Genomic DNA, 17,605 nt, shown 5'->3' on the forward strand with positions numbered 1-17,605 from the left:
TTTTCATCTTTGCTCAGTCATTCATCCATTCCTTGCTTCCTTCCCCTTCCCTCCACCAGAAACCATCACTGAGCCGGCAGACAGACCCACCCCCAACCCCCTCGCCACAACCCCCAGCCCAACCGCTGCCGCCACCATCACCACCACAGCCACCTTCCACCCTAACATGGTGTGGGCCATCCCGCCTCCGAGGACGGCCGAGGTAGAGACAACTGAGCGGCCCCCGGCCACCACCCCCTATTCCACCCCCACCCACAAGCAGACAAACCACCGCCACTCCATCCACACCCGGCCTCAGCCGCAGTCCACCGCCGCCGCCGCCGCCGCTGCCACCACCTCCTCCCCTCGCAGCAGCAAGATCCCTCCGCCGCTGCGAGACCCCTTCGCCGATGTGAACTCCTTTGAGGGCTCGGGCAGTGGGGATCCTAGTGGAGACTACCAGACGGAAGAAGAGGAGGAGGAGCTGGAAGAGGAAGTGGGTAGCGGCATCCCACCAGAGGCCAGTGGGGCAGAGGAGCCTGTTGGTAAATCCCTGCTCTTTCACTTCATTACCCATAATGCTTTAAGAGGTGTTTATTTTTTAAGAAAGGGTGGGATAAGTCTCTTCATATCACACTCATGCCATCATCTGTTAATTGAAAGTTACATGAACATCAGCTTATGTATTTTTATGCAAATTGTTCTTTAGGAGACAAATGTCGAAGGCAGGCAGGCAGGCAGGCAGGGAGGAGAACTCTTTGTAAACAGATGCTGTTTGTGTCATTTCGCGTAAGATGTATATCTCAATTTCAGACAGAAAGGAATGTATTTGCACGGTTCACTGTTGCTACATCACCCATGCTCTTTTCTCCCATTCCACCGGCGCGCTCGCTTCTCAACAGCTAGCAAAACAAACCCAGGCTCTGTAAAATACACTCTCGGCAGGCCGGATGAAACTGTTGGCCCGCATCTGGGGATCTCTGGAGCCTGACGTGACAGGCTGATGTGACTGGGAGGTTGAGGTTTGAGTGTGTGTGTGGAGCTACCTTGTCACATGACTAGCCTCAAATCTTTCTCGACATGCCCTCCTGACTGTTATAGCAGGCTGCCGTTTCTGGGCCTCTGCTTGGACAACAAGGGATGACTGAGACTTTTCAATCAGACCATTTTTTTTTTTTTTTTTTTCTGTTGTTGTTTGCCACCCATCCATCCATCCCCCCTGTCTGACAGCTTGCAGTAACAGGATAGGATTGATGGAACAGCATGGCCCCAATGTGCTCTTCCTCAGCTCTTCCTCCTCCTCTCGCTCCTTCTCCCCGAGTCTTAGATTTATTCTCTTGTCAGAGGCTGACCAGAGTGCTCGGCAGCGCGAGGAGCATGTAGCCTGTCTGCCAAGGAGACCCGGCGTCTTGTGGCTGTGTGTGTGTTTATGTGTGTGTGTGTATGTGTGTGAGTGAATGTGCACCCGAGCATGTCTGGATGTTTTTTTCACATTGTGTGTGCTGGTTGAAGAACTCGTGCGCACATCAATCTGTGAGTGTGAAAGTGCGAGCAGATTAGGAGATTGAGAGGTGCAGATTTCAACATTCAAATCTGCACTAATCTGTGTGTGTGTGTGTGTGTGTGTGTGTGTGTGTGTTTGTGAGGTGTGCTTGTGCGTTTTATATGTTGAAGTCTTATCTTTCCTTTCTGTGTGTGTGTGTGTGTGTGTGTGTGTGTGTGTGTGTGTGTGTGTGTTACTCTTATCTCCCTCTCCTTACGTCACAGAGTTTGTCCAATTCCAAGTGCACATATCACTGTCTGAGTGTATAAATGTGAGCAGGTCAGAGGTGTGCGTTTGTGTGTGTTTTTGTATCCCCGCTCTTGAAATGTGCAGCCATGTGGTGGCAGTGTGTGTGTTTGTGTGTGTGTGCATTTATTTGACAGCTCTCATTGCTCCCACCAGAGCCATGCAGCGTCCCCTTGCTGTTGTGCGCTGCCTTCTCCCCCCCCCCACCAGCGCTCTCCTCTTCAGCATCTGTAAATCTGCAGACCACACGCCAACAGATGCCCTATAAACCCTACAGCCTCTCCCCCCTTCCTCCCCCCTCCTCTCGCCTCCTTTGACCGCGAGTCCTTGAGCAGGACGTCCCTCGCCTCTGACGTCTTTACGACTTGTTTAGCGGCGCACTGTTTGCCTCCGCGATTATTTCTAATCTCTGTGCGGCCATAAACTGCGCCGCTTCGACCAAGAAGCCCTCCCCCCTCCAACACCATCATTAGAGAGAACGGAGCTCCGCTGCTCTTACGCTCTCATCCTTCAGAGAGAGAAAGCCCAGCCATTTTTATGTCTTTTATGTCCCAAGATAGCCAGATATACAGTGACCGTAACACGAACACGGCTGTGTGTTTTTTTTTTCTTTTTTTCTCCCCCTAGGAAGCCTTGAAGGTAGCCGTCAGCCAATCAGCAGTGAGCAGTTATCACATCCCGTCATCATTTTAAGTGCTTAGTGTGTGACATGACTGGCAACAGTGCCCATTATGTGTTCTCCACCAAAATGACTTCCAGGTGTAAAATCAATTCCCATGAAAATGCCATATAATCACTCCTGACAGATGCCTCTATTAGTGTCCAATCACAGGTCAGCAGACTAAACACACACAACCATCTGCAGAAGCGAGAGCACGTCGGGAAAAAACAAAACGTTTTGATCTTACAAACATTAGACCTGTCAGCCGAGCCTGAAGAGTCTTTAAAATAGCTCCACTCTGGCTCTCTGAGATAAGATGGCTTGAATCTAATGAATCGAATCTTCATGCATTATTATGAATCCCTGTGTGTCACCTCCAGGTCCCACGGTGGCAAGCACCACCGTACCCACAGCTGAGGACAGGTCCTCCTGCGACAACAAGGAGTTCGGCTGCTGCCCCGACGGCAAGACACCAGCCAGCACTCCAGAGGGCGCCAACTGCCCCTGTAAGTCAAAATACCCCTTCAACCTGCACTTTCTCTTCCCTGTAAGCACCTGATTATCAGCCTGTGTATCCTCCTCTGTGTGTTTGTCTCCTGTCAGCTGGTACTATATGATGAATGTTATCTCTTGCACTGAGTCACATTAGATCAATCCTTATTAAAGGTACGTTTTTACATTTGAAAAAGTGGAACATCTGTTACAGTATCTGCTACAGTGCCTGCAATTTAAACTCATTGTGATTTAAGGACATTTAAACATTTTGGGAAAGAGAGTATTATTTTCTTTCTGAATCTAGATGACAAGATCAAAACTCACTCTCATCTCGTGTGATGTATGGAAACCAGAGATGATTATGGCGCGTGTCATTTACCTCAGAAGCAGGAAGGTCAGAGCTGGGAATGACCAAATTGACCAGTCGGAACACCAGATCTAGCTGGGCTACCCATTGTTAGCCGTCAGCAATCAATGCATTACATGATATTTTGCGCATACAAACACCAAAGCAACATGTCAACGTTTAGAAGTTGGACAGTACTGTGTGTAAAACTGATTTAATGAGACAGAAATAAGACAATAAACAGTATGTTATTCAGCTTTCACAGCTGTTGATGTGCGGAGCAGCCATTTTAGATTTTAAGGTTTGGGGGTGGTGAGGTGTACCCGACTGTACCCAACATGAAATTCGACTTCAGGGGGCCATTTCAGGTGAAAATGTAGATTGGGAACTTAAAAATTTGGACTTTCCTGTTCAAATGGAAGGCACAATTAGCTTAGCTTAGCATAAAGGCTGGAAGCAGGGCGAAACAGCATGCCTGTCTCTCTCCAAAGCTAAAAAGAAAAATGCCTATAAATGGGTCTGGAGCTCAGCTTAGTGTCTTTGTTGTTATCATAGTTTTAGAGGGAGTTAGCTGTAATCTCTGCTGCCTAGAAAAGGTCTACACTGCCCCTTGTTGTGCATTGTTTTCAGAGCTTGTGGGAAATGTTGATTGTTAATGGCTGCAAAAACCACAAATCTAACAAAGATTACCGTATTACTTCTAATATTTACCATCTGGCATGTATCTCTCTATGAGTGGGGCTGCACAGAACGCTTGTCTCTTTGTCAACCAACCCATATCCTTCTATTTTCTTTTCTTCAGTTTATTACTTTAATTTGTTGATACACTGAGAATCACCACGACATTTTTTATGTTTAATGTTTACTGTGGGAATAGTGATATTGTGCCATCTGCCTTCGACAACCAGATGAACAGGTGTTTTCTTTCTTTTTTTTTTCTGCAGCGGTGCATGAATCACAGCCCTCATATGTAAATGATCATATTGGCAGGTGGCAGGCAAATAAAAAAAATAAAAAAATACAGAGACAGTGAAAGGTGAAGTCTGACCTGAGTAATCCGTGTTTATGAATTTTACAAACCTTGACAGTCTGACTCTGATATTAGCCATTCCCTACCTGATCCTCTGTGAGTTGATATTTCGGGCTTTTCTCCAGAATTTTGAGCGGTTTCGACATCATATTTTAGGACCCATGCGCCTTGCTTTGTAAATAACCATCCTGTCTCTGTTCTTTCCTTTTTCTGTCCTCCTTCACCTTCTTTCTGTTTCTTTTAATCTCCCACCTCTCCTTCTATTCACCTCCCCTCACACACATTTCTCTCTTTATCAGTCCCTGCTACTGTTCGGTATCTCCCTCCTGAGCTATATCTTACTCTTTTCTCGCCCTCAACTCAGTCAATCTCAATCCAGTCTTGCATCAGTTCATTTCTCTGTGGAGTTGAGCAGGGAGAGAGTCGAGAGACTACCAGAGGCCGACGAGCTCTGTTGTACCAATCAGTGATTTCTGCCAGACTGGGTTCATAAAGATAAAGGGCTTCTTTCTCCCCTTTGCTTCTCTATCTTTCTCTCCCTCCATCCCTCTGTTGAAATCTGCTCCCTATTTGTCCCAGCGGTGTGAGTCTGACTGATTGTGAAAGGAGGGATTCTCTCCGGCTCTCCTGAGAGCTAGAGGTCACGACTTGAAAGAGCTGAGGCCACAAATTAGTTCGCAGAGTTGCATTTTGGGCTTGTTGAAGGTCCCAAAGCCTTCCAATAAACCAGCAGAGTTCACTGCCACACGATCCACAACATGATCTGAAGATTTGAGGCCTTCCACAGTCTTCTGACTTTTATTTCTCTCGCAGAATCCAAACGATTTGATGACCTTCGGCCCCAAATCCAGACATCTATAGAAGCATTTGTTGTATAAGCACCTGTAACAGGTTTTAGCTGTAAGATAACAGCTGTAACAAATCCACTAAAGCCTGTAAATATTTATCTCAGCCGACAATGACGGCACACCGGCGATCAATACTTCATTCAGCTCAAGTGTTACCAATAAAGGCAGGCAGCGCGATAGGCTGATCGATTTTGTCGGATCTTTTTTCTCCTGAGGAGGGCTTAGCCAGTCCTCCGCTCATTAGAAGTAAAATGACACGTCCCCAGTGCTCGAGCATCCATCGCCGCCGTCTCATTGTGCCGTCCAATTTATTGACGCGTGCTCCGCTGTCTCAAAATGAAAAGGACTAATTGTTTGCTGTTCCAATCTGAACATTTTATTGAGACATCAAATGGTGAAGTGGCTCAAGGTTGAGTTTAGTTCACATGTTCACACCCTCAAGGAGATCTATGAAGCTGTTTTTGTACTCTTTTTTGTACTTTTAAGTAAAGCTTCAGAGAGGATGTCAGACCTTGGTTAGCCATTTCTAAAATTGTATTGCCTGAAGTAGTATTTAACCATGAACAGAAGACAAGAAAGGTTAGAGGAGTTAGGAGTTGGGGTTGGAGTTAGGGGTTGGGATTGGGGTAAAGGTTGGGGTTAGGGTTATGGGGGGTTGGGTTGGGGGTTGCGGTTGGGTTGGGGTTAGACTTTATCGGCCAAAGTATTGAGATAATGTCGTCTTTCTTCAGTTCAACATTGGTTCCTCATGTGTTAGCCTAAAACAATGACTGCAGGCCTTCCATATGCTACATTTAAACAAGGCACTATCCTTTATATGGCATCAAAGATTAAAACGAGCATTTGCTCATGTGAGAGTTAATGACATGCTCTCCTCCAGCTACTGGAAACTCTTCCATATGCTAGTGGAAGTCCAACAAATCCATTACATTTTACAGTTCATGAGAATCTGATCGTCCAGTAGCTTTGTCCCTGCTTTTATCACCCTCTTTCTTTCTCTCCTTACGTCCGTCACAGCAGTGGACTGGAAAATCACCCTCTCTGATGTTTGTCTTCTTTGCAGATTAAAAGCCAGATCTCTCTCGCCGCCCCCCTCTCTTTCTTTCTTCCCCCTCCATCTTATCGGCCAGACCTCGCCCATTTGGCTCTATTTTATGGCCGCCGTCACATCTGAATCGATGTGTGCTGCCCGTGAAAGTACTGTAAAAACGAGGGGGGAAGACAGAGGGAACCTGAGTGGGGCGGGTCGGCACTGTCTCCTGTCCTTTTCATGCAATTTTAACCGGGCTGTGTCAGTCAACGGTCTGGCGGCATTAAAGAGACAATTACGGCTATCTTTCACGATAATCATACAAGTGCTCTTCCCGTTCTCCCTGGCATTGCTCAGGCAGGGGCAGCCATGATTGATTTGGGCAATTTGCTCTGCTGATTACGAGCGGCGTGGAAGCCCGGCATCAGCGCCTCGCATGCTCCCTGTTTTTCACCTCACATACACACAAATCGCTTCAGCTTTATTTCAAGTCCTCTCCTCTCAGGCAGCACTATGAAGAAACCCTATAGCGAGTTGATAAATGTTGGACAACATAACCTCCAAGGTCGGACAGGGAGGCTTTCTCTTTGCTGAAGAAGGCACTTTTGAGAGTGTCTGTGGGCTGTTTTCTCTTCAGTGTGTGTATGTGTGTGTGTTCTGTTCTTTCCTTCATGTATTGGTGTGTCTGTCTAACTTGTTGTCTTTTTACCCAGCCCTCCATGCCTCGGCCAGCTTTTGGGACGAGTCTCGGTCTGGTAAAAATGGCCCATTTTCCCACCTTCCCTTCTTCTTTGTTCCTCCCTTCCTCCTCTCATATCTCACAGTCCACCTCGTCCACCACCACAACCTCCACCACCACCACCACTACGTCCTCCCTTAACGGCCAAACCCAAACCCAGCCCTTTTGTAAACCACCACGCAGTCAGCAACAATCTCACTAACCTCCCCTTGTCAAACACACACGAACACAAGATCCATCACTAACCCAAAACTGGCACAACCCCAAAACGAGCACTGTGTGAAGGCAGCGGGTGCTGAGTGATAGAGGAAGGTCTAAGCTGTGGTGTTCCAGTGTCACATATTCTTCCTTTCCTTTCAGCCACTATGAGGTTCAACGGTTTCCTGCACTTGGACCAGGTGGAGGGCCAGGAGGTTTTCTACACCCCCGAGATGGAGGACCCCAAGTCAGAGCTGTTTGGAGAGACGGCTCGCAGCATAGAGAGTGCAGTAAGTGCTGTAGGAGCAAGTACTGCTGGGAATACAATTTAAATAGCATTTGTGATATTGCTTGGCTGAATATGTTGTTGACATTAACTTGTTTACATGTTACCAATAAAGTGAAGAAACTGTCTAGGGGAGAATTAACACAATCTTCTTCCTACAAATGAAAAGTTGCCTAATAAGCAATACAACACACCTCTCCTTAATCTAATACATTCAGGGGCTTTGCTGCGACTGCTTTAGTGGTATGACCAGGAGCTTATGGTAGCCACTGTAAACCAACTTAACCGGAGACTTTATGACTTTTCATCAATTGTGTCATTGTTACACTATATTTTAGCACATTTCAGCATTTTAACATCTAACCAGTAAACATGTTTCCTGCTTGTGGTCCCATTTTGATCACTTTCACTCAACTGTTATGATGTCTGTGAAGCTCCACTAATCAGTATTTTATATATTAACTATGGATAAAATGAAAAGTATGTAAAGCGAGAAGTGTCGCTTGTGACGGACCCACAGGGAATTATCATCTTTTTGTTCTGGGTGGTCAGAATCACGACTCCAAATGAATGCTAATGTTGCTCTGTCCGCTGTAAGCAGGCAATGGTTTGTTTACATGACTGCCAGAACAACTTTAGAAGGGAATATAATGTCACACGTTGTTTTCAGCTTGTTCTGCTCCCCCTAAGTGGCCAAAAATCAATTGATGCTGCTTTAAATCAACTGACAGCAGCTACTGTTCAGCATAGGTCAGGCTTATTCATGTTTTTTGTTGTTATTTTTGTTTTTTATTTATCCTTTTTTTACTTGGCCTTTACTCAGGGTAAGAAAATCTTCTTGCCTAAAGTGAATTTTTACTTGCCTTTACATATTGTTTTTATTTTTGAGAGGTTTATCAAATAACAACAAAGACTCAAGTTAATTGTCATGTTTAATCTTATTGGCCTTGCTCTCAAGCACTGACCTTCTCTGCTGCCCAACTTAACTCCTGTTGCCACTAAAACTAAAATGTTTACTTGCCCCTCAGCTCATATACGTGTTTATCTGTAAAGAAGCAAGATGGCTCACTCCTTACATACTTCCATCATCAGCTCTGAAAAAACATGTGTGTAATTTTTTAAAATTGCTTGATTTACTAGCCGGAAGGGACATTTAACTTGCCCTGGGCAACCAGGCAATCCTTATTGTTGAGCCCTGTAGTTACATACTCTTGTTTTGTTTTTTGTGTTTTCACCAAGAACCTTCATCTCAAGAGTGAAAAGCCTTCTGAATCAACATTCAAAGCATCTCTAGACAGTAAAACTCTTTACCTTGAGCCAGACTAATCAAATCTTTTGAGCTCCTTCAGACAGGCTCAGGGAGGCTTCATTGCAGGGTTTTACTGACTTGACAACCCCCCTGAAGCTGTTGAGTAATATTCTGCCACACCAGGCTGGAGTGATTTCACAGGTCAGACATCTGATAGACAAATAACAATGATAAAAACATATTTGCTGGCTGCAAGTCAGGGAGAAACATACATCATATCAGAGGCAGACAACATAGCATGGCTGATATTTGATTTTTAATAAAAGGGGACTATTGGCAAACTGTTATGTAGGAATATGGTGATTGAATACCAGTTTTTGATCCAGGTATATAGATCAGAGCAAAAAGAAAAAAAGAATCCTTGACAGGATCTTGTTGGTTCAGTAGTTATTGTTCACAAATGAAAATATTAAAATGAGAATTCTGATGATTTCCAAACTAAGATTTCCCTCACATATGCTGCTAATTAATTTATACTTCTCACAGAACTTGGCTGATGCTGTTAATTTGAAGCACGGCAAGCGAGCTTTAAGGCTCAGTTAGCATAGATATTACATTCCAAAAACACTTTAAGTTTAATAAGAGAACTATAAAAGAAAACTAACAGCTCTCTGCAGGCTTGCGCAAAGACTAATCTGTCGATTGCTTGCCAAACACTTCACAGCACCAGAAAGCAGCATCTCATGTGAGATTAATTAAGATTTTTCAGATATTTGAAAAATTCCAGTCCTTATTCTGATTCTCATAAGTTTGGACGGTCGTGATGCCAGTCGCTGTTGGCCAGCCAAGGCCGAGGCAGGCACAGAGCCTGTGCAGTAATCACAGTTTGGCCCGGGCGCTTTACCCTGGTTGAATTTCTCCACTGTGCGTTTTCTCTGGTGAGCTCAGACCTTTGAACAAATGTCTGTGTTGTGAAGCCAGGGCCTCACTCCTCTGATGAAATGGGGACGTGTGTGTGTGTGTGTGTGTGTGTGTGTGTGTGTGTGTGCCTGTTAACACAGTACACATCTACCAGCTGTTGAAGCGGTGTCACTAGCCCCCACTGGGACCTAATCTACTACCTCACAGCGATTTGTGCATGTGTTTGTGTGTGTGCTCGTTAACGCTCTTAGCGTGTCTCTGAAGCCTAGTGTGCCACTTGACAGCAGCCACCCCCTCTTCATCTTACAGCAAGCACACAAACAGTATGTATAAGATATACAGTACACTCATCGGAGAATCAAGCTGCAGCACATCTCTTTTGCAATGCAGCGCTCTGTTACCATCAGGGAATAAATGAGGATGTGTGAGAGGGAAAGAAGGAGAGGAATTATTTTGGGGTCAGTTTTTCCACTGACATTTCCATCCCAGAGTCGGCTCTGGAGGATTTCGTTTCTGACTCTGCCGTCACACCTCAGCCCTAAAATTAGAGGGGAGATAATGTTGATCTGACCTGAGCATACTGAGTCATCAGTGTCACTGACTGGATCCGCAGCTGCTTTTTGACATTTGAGCTCATCTCGTTAGTGTCCGAAAACACCATGATGTACAGTATGTTGTCTTATGTGTGCCTTGTGTTAACATTACTGAGTGTTTGTGCTACTAAGTCAGCTAGCTGCTAAACGACAGGCTCAGGGGCTGTGTTCTTTGTGCTACAGAGTTTGCTAGGCACTTTTTCTACCCCATTCTTGTACAACTAGCTCACTTAGCTTTAGCAATATATCCACCAAATGAAATGATTGGACGAGCTTATTAGGGTCCTGCAACAGCCACAAGCGCCAGATTTGTTCTTCCTTTTTTTTCTCAGAGCATATGATTTATTAATCGCTGTTGGGGTGTGAAGGGGTTTCCTACAAATAGAACAGAAATGCTTCTAAAATAACTTATCAGCCGTAACTTTGAACCATATGCACCTCTACAAATCACTAAATAAGTCTCCCTGATCAAAATAATGTCGTGGACAATGATTGGCTGTTGTGAAATAAGCGAGATGCAGATGGGTCATGTTGAAGAGCGCTCAGTGGAAACAATGGCAGCAGCCACTCACAGGATGCTCCAGTAAAGTGGGTTAGCAGGCCATGTGGCTCCTTAGATCTTCACCAGCAGCTGAAATTTCCCTCTTGTTTCCTGCAGCTCTCGAGCGAGTGAGTGTGATTAATCCGCCACCACGCTGACAAGATATAATTAAGGGGGAAATGCTGAGTACTGAATGTGTAACTTTTTTGAGTTCCGGCATTAAAATAATTCAATTTTATTTTATTCAACTTTTGGATTAGTGTTTTGTTTTTTTTTGTTTTTTTTAGCTAAAGGCAGCTTCAGTGAAACTGCTGTCTTACCACTGGGGCTTATAAAAACATTTTAGTGAAAACTCCTCATGGAGCTCTTCTGCTGTTACATCTTTGCACACAGTGAGGGCATCAGAAGCAAAACCAATCAGGAGTACATGTCAGGGTAGCACGGCATTTATCTTGGCTCCTCCCGAAAACTTGTCCCTTTAATTAATGCCACGGCTGTAGCTAAATGTCAATTTGTGCACCCCACACCCCGAAGGGTTCTTCTCTGCACCCCCAATGTGAAAGGCAGTCTTTCTTCCTTGGAGATAGAGTACAGTCTTCTGCAATTGGGCTTGCTAGTTATGATAGCGTGGAGCTCATTACCAGCCTCATTTATCATCTCTTCTCTCTGTCCGTTCTCTCCCCTCTCTCTCGCTCTCTCTTTTCTCTTGTCAGCTCAATGAGTTGTTCAGGAAGTCGGAGGTGCACAAAGACTTTATGAGCGTCCGTGTCCGTAACCTGGCACCCAGCAACTCCATCCTGGCCTTTGTGGAGGCCCACTTCAAACCAGGTGAGAGATCTCTGAAGAGAGCTTGAGCTTCAAAGATTTGAAAAAATTGAATAATGATTGAAGACAGCAGCCAATAGAGAGAAACATATATGTGGTTCCACTTTGTCTTTTATCATGCGAGAAAGCTCAAAAACGTTTTACTATATTTGAATGCAGTTGGCCAAGGAAGACCTAATTATATTTGTATGCAGAATAAGCCACAACCACCATTTACCTGCCATGCAAAACTTGTTCCCTCCTGTATTCATTTTCATTATCACTCCTCCCACACATTCACTGTGGTTTAGTGCAGGGCTGCCTAAAGTGGGCCAGTGAAATTATATTTACATACAATATTGTTTATTATTATTGTTTATTTTTAAAGACTTAAAATGCTCCTTGAATTTTAAGGATCACTAATTATTAATTATTTTTTATAATTAAGGAAACTTTGGATCCTGCATCAAATACAAAAGGGATTTGTGTCAAAACCTATTTCAGCTATTTAAATATAAAAAAAAGATGCAAACTAATCTCAAAGAAAAAAATATTCCATAAATAAACATTCCCATGATAAGTCATAATTATGAGATAAAGAGTAATAATTATTTTATTTTTTAAAAAGCCAAAATTGGGATAAAAGTCATATTTATTAGATAAATGGTCATATATGAGATAAAAAGTCAACATTTACCTCATTACTTACCATGGGAACATTTTTTCTTTCTGTCAAGGCAAAGTTTTCATCAATTTCTTTCCTCCTCTATTTATTTGCTTTTGGCCCGTGGCCTACGATTACATTCCAGTTTTGGCCCTCCAAGGAAAAAAGTTTGGGAGCCCATGGTTTAGAGCATAGCATTAATGGATAATATTCCACACAGTTCCCTTAATACTAAAAGCTGATTGTGTTACAGCATATAACCACTCTTGTAAACTCCAAAGGTGTTCTGCCTGTACATTAGGTGGCACTACAGCAACAACAAAAAACAAAAATGTTTCAGTTGTCATACTTCACTTGAACTTCTCCTTGCACAAAACATCACCAGGGCGTGTTGTTTCCAAAAAATCATTATGATTTTCTATTGGTCTGTGTATTCTGGTGCAGATCCACATGAAGGTTAAAAACTTCCAAACATTTCCATTATTAGAACTACAACTTGAGTGGATTGTGCATCCTTGGCAGAGGTATGCACTCTTTGAGTTCTTTCTCCTTATTCTTTATTTGGCTCATTATATTGTGAGGCACTGAATGTTTTTTCCTCATTTGGATCTTTTTGTTTTTAATCTTCTTTCTCAATGCCAAGTTAATCTCTCGCAGGCAGCAATTTGCTCCAACATTTAAAAAAAAACCAGCATCATATGAGGTTTTTACCTCAGCTCGGATGTTCAGATTGGTTATTTGCTTTTCATCAAAGACGGTAAATGCTCCCTAAATGACCATGTCTGTGAGATTGTCGACTTGTGCTCCGTATCATGCACCTCCAGTACAGTTAAAGGAACAATTTGTGATATTGAGAAAACAAATTTAAAACAGGAATGGAACGCACTGGAGACCAGATTTGAGTTTGTTATGTTTTCTTTTCCCTCATCATTAAAGGTGCAGTTTTGGGGAAGAAATTTCTGAAAGAAACAAAATAAACAAACTCTCTTTGTTTTCATGACGAATAAACTAAATACACAAACTGACCTTAAAGGACAACACAGTTTCATACTGTTTTACTTTGTTTATATGTGGCGGACCCTGCCACCTTTCTAACTTCAAACAGTGTTCTGGGGACCTTATTTTCCTCTGAGAACAGCTTGTTTATTCACTTGTGAAAAAAAAAACAAATTTTGAGTTTGTATTATTACCTCATTAATATTGTAAATATTAAAATTATGAGTTTGAATTTCTTCTCCAAAACTACATACTGCCCCTTTAAGCTCCCCACACACACACACGCACACACACACACACACACACACACACACACACCAGGCGCTTCCAATTTTTTAAGAGCATCGTTTATTGTCCTTCATACCCTTCATATGGGGGGACTGGTGCCGTTAAGCGGCGCCCCTCCATGGCCAGTAAAGCAAACATCTGCGGCAGACGTTATGAGAGCGATTCATCTGGAAAGAAGCAGGACAAGCGGCGGCTGGAGGACAAGTGGCCCCGGGAGACCCTCCACCTGTCATACACAGGGCTTTCTGATATATCCATTGTACTGCTAAAGAATCCTGTGTCCTGCATTTGCTTTGGAGTGCTCCTCTGAGGCCTTGCCCTGAGTGCTTGTACCTGTTGTTTATTGTAGATACAAGATACATGGTGGAGGACATCGAAGGAGCCCTGCTCAAACAGCTGAAGGCCTCCAAAGACACCGGCATCGTCGTGAAGAAGCCGGAGGATGAGAATATTCGCATCACCAATTATGGTAATACAGTGTGGACTTTACAGGAGTGTGCAGGGATTAATAAAATGAAAAGGGGGTTTTAAGTTATTCATGAGGTGATTTATCAAAGGGTTTACAGGTCCCGAATAGGAAATCTCAGGAAGGCAAGCTCAACATACTTTAACGTCTCTTTTTCTTTCTCTTCTTTCCATTGTTCTGTTCACAGGCCTCTCCTCCGTCCCCTTCTTCACCACCACCACCACCACCACAGCGTCAGTCACCACAGCTGCTCCCACCACCACCACCACCACCACCACAACCACCAGGCTTCCGACAACCTCCCCATACGTCACCCGTCGCCCACCGGGCACCACCCGCCGGCCTTACAACACCAGACGTACCACCACGACCTCAGCACCGGTCACCACGCAACTACCCACCACCACAGCAGCTGTCACCACGACCACGCCACTTCCAGCCACCACCATAGCACACGCTAGGGGCAGGCTTCACCACAAGGTCCAGAAGCCCTGCAGCTCCCACCCCTGCCTCCACGGGGGCACCTGCGAGGACGACGGCAACGACTTCAGCTGCAAGTGTCCCGCTGGCCGAGGAGGCTCTGTGTGTGAGAAGGGTGAGTATCTGTTTTTATATACTGGAGACTACTTCTTCTTCTATTTGTTATTACTCTTAAATCAGAAGTTTCAGAGTCTGAGCTTATTTCAAACTCATCTGAGAAACTGAGCTGGAGCAGACTGTCCCTATAATTTTGTTCTATTGCAATTAGCAATTTCAAAGAAGGCACCAAAGGCTGCAGTTTACAGTGATTTTACAGCAACTAAGAGGGTTTCAGGCAGTCCACTCTCCATTGTGCCAATCATGCGTCTCAGCTGTTCTATAATCACTGCTAACCACATCCTCAAGTGCTTTAATATATTTATAAAGTAGTAGAAATACACCATTATAATAAAAAAATCAAATATTTAAAGGAATGTTTTATGTAATGAAACTTTTTAAAAAAAGAAAAAGAAATGATTCCTTCTGTTAAGCAGTTTTTTAATGCTTTGTATAATTGTAGTTTTACAAAGTGGCTGCAAAGTGACACCTTAAGTAGCAGCATGAGTAATAATTTTCAGTTAGCGAGCTGGAATATGTAAATGTTATGTGCCCACAGATGTGGATTTATTGGGTCATTAAAAGCTCAACAAGACAACAGCAATCAGACCTCAGAACAGAGCGTTGTTTTTTATGCTCAATTTCTTAAAAACTTGAGAAGTTGAGGTGTGATTGAGTCAGACACAGACATCCCTCCTCGCTTGCTGCGCTCCAAACTTATCTCTAGACAGGTTCAGCGCCTCCGAAGTGAACGACCGCTGAGCCGTTCACTGATGCCAGCGAAAGATCCAATCAGCACCACGGAGGAAATCATAAATCAAGGAGAACTTCTTGAGAAGCGCAACTCTTTTTTTCCCCTCCCTCTTACCCTACTTTGGGATTTTTTGGGGGTGAGGAGCAACCTCACGCAGCTGCATCTTAAGATAATTGACACTAATTGCTTTGATGGGGATTAGCTGGTGAGAATCAGTGTGTGTTTTTTTGTGTTAGAGTGGCTAAATGAAATCACACACACGCACGCACGCACAAACTTCATGCCAGCCTCCCCCAGATCAATCAAGTCATTAGAAAAGAGGCAGCTCATCAGCTGCCATTCTCCTCAGAGAGACGGACAGAAAGACAGATGGATGGCGAGAAAAGGAGCCCGGGGGAGAAAATGGATGATAATAATCATAATTGTCGAGTGGCTGAAAAACAAAAGGTTTCCTGTGCTTGTGTGTGTATGTGCACAAGCCCAAGAATGTGTGTGACTCAAGGGTGGGTGAAAAGCTCAACTCCTCCTCTTTCTTACCGTCTCTTTTTGATAAACTCAGAAAAACATCATTCTGAAAATAAACTGACAGAAAGGCTGATTCTCTGTCACCAAGAGCCAGCGACACGCCACCTCCTCACCACGCACACTTAATTATGCACATTAAGTGCCTATTACGCCACGATAAAGCCAGTTATGTAGTAATGACAGGATTGGCTTGTTGTCTTCATTCCTCCACAGTCATCAAGTACTTCATCCCGTCATTTGGAGGCCAGTCATACTTGGCTTTCCAAACCATGAGCGCCTATCACACGGTCCGCATCGCCATGGAGTTCAGAGCGTCCGAGATGACCGGCATCCTGCTCTACAATGGCCAGGAGGGCAAGAAGGACTTCATCTCTCTGGCTCTGGTCAACGGCAGGGTGGAGCTCAGGTGAGCGTTGTGAGAGTCAGCAGAGAGTATCAGCGCATTTGTCAGCTGTTGATTCTGCCGCTTTTGTGTGATTAAATTTGATGCAACTTAAATGATCCCCGCGGGGAAGCAGGGTCATTGCGGCGGCAGCTGAGAGAGGATGTAGATAAGAATAAAACAAATAGAGAGCACTGAAGATAATGAGGCAAATAATTACAGCAAGTAAACATGTTGCAAACACCACTGCCAGGAAATAGATAAAGACCCAGAAGCTTCTTGACAGATTTGCAGGTTACGGCTATGAAGGCACGCTTTCAGCAATGTGTTCGAACTTGCAAATAAGCTGCTCACATGATCACGTTTGCAGATGGTGGAAACATATGGACAGAAATGTGTGCAGTTGGTCCAAATTTCGCATTTCATATGTAGTTTTTAATAACATATATAAAGAGGTAAAGATGATGGAACGTTTGTGTTTACAGATGGAGCAAAGATACGTAGAAATGAGTTCAGATATGGCTCACAGATGCATCAGACTGAACATGTCGTGTAGACTCAAACATACAGCATAGAAATATAATAACACTAAGAATCACCTTGTTTTGTTGATATATACAGATTTAAATCTGAATATGGTGATTTATGTTAGGATCAGGTGACAGAACAGGAAATTCATCAACCATCTGAGAGTTTAGCATTTATATAAAGTTGCTTTATTTGTTTATTTTGATGTATTTACAGTATATTCCCTAAAATCACAACATCTCAAATTGCATTAGGCTGTTACAAGAATATCATCAATCAATGAGTTTGAATTTTGGTATTCAGGTAAGTATTTAATTCCCAACTTATTATTTGTCTTTAAAGGGGCAGGATTTAATTTTGAAGAAGAAATTCAAACTCAAAATTTTAATATTTACTATGTTAATGAAGTAAATACTACAAATGTGTATTTTTCCATAACTGAATAAACTAGCTGTTATCAGAGGAAAATATTGTGCACAGAACTCTCGTTGAAACACTGTTGATTCAGTTTATTCAGTCATGAACACAAAGAGAGTTTGTCTATTTAGTTTGTTTGGGCATAAAAAAAAAAATCAGTCAATGAAGATCTTTCTCTTCTGATTAAAATGTCTTTCGCAAAACTGCGTAGTGCACCTTCACACAATTTCTCAGTTAAGTTTCCAGAAAAAAAAGAAATCCACAGTCCAGCAGCATTAAACAACTTTTAAAAAATTGTCCACAGGCTCGTATAGACAACCAAGAGAGACAGGAACGTCTCCTTTTTCAGGTCGTGTTGCAATCCGCTCACATATGGCCATAAAAAAGTGATTAATACATGTAAATTGATACAAATTATGACATAGAGTAGTATAAGGTTTTGTTGTTTATTTGGATTGATTTTGCATCTGATGTGTGTATTATGTACATAGAATACAATT

General features: G+C 43.4%; 1 protein-coding gene across 1 annotated transcript in view; it reads left to right on the plus strand.

Moving 5' to 3' along the window:
* Positions 1–17,605, plus strand: part of LOC141000258 (agrin-like) — a 173,448-nt gene that overhangs the window by 126,349 nt on the left and 29,494 nt on the right. Inside the window, exons 17-23 of the mRNA XM_073470933.1 lie at positions 60–524; positions 2,810–2,935; positions 7,278–7,405; positions 11,419–11,533; positions 13,807–13,926; positions 14,111–14,518; positions 15,992–16,184. Of these exons, the coding sequence (XP_073327034.1) occupies positions 60–524; positions 2,810–2,935; positions 7,278–7,405; positions 11,419–11,533; positions 13,807–13,926; positions 14,111–14,518; positions 15,992–16,184 (1,555 nt within the window). The remainder of the gene's footprint in view (positions 1–59; positions 525–2,809; positions 2,936–7,277; positions 7,406–11,418; positions 11,534–13,806; positions 13,927–14,110; positions 14,519–15,991; positions 16,185–17,605) is intronic.

The sequence above is a fragment of the Pagrus major genome, chromosome 7 (genome assembly GCF_040436345.1).
Source record: "Pagrus major chromosome 7, Pma_NU_1.0".
In the NCBI taxonomy this organism is placed as follows: domain Eukaryota; kingdom Metazoa; phylum Chordata; class Actinopteri; order Spariformes; family Sparidae; genus Pagrus; species Pagrus major.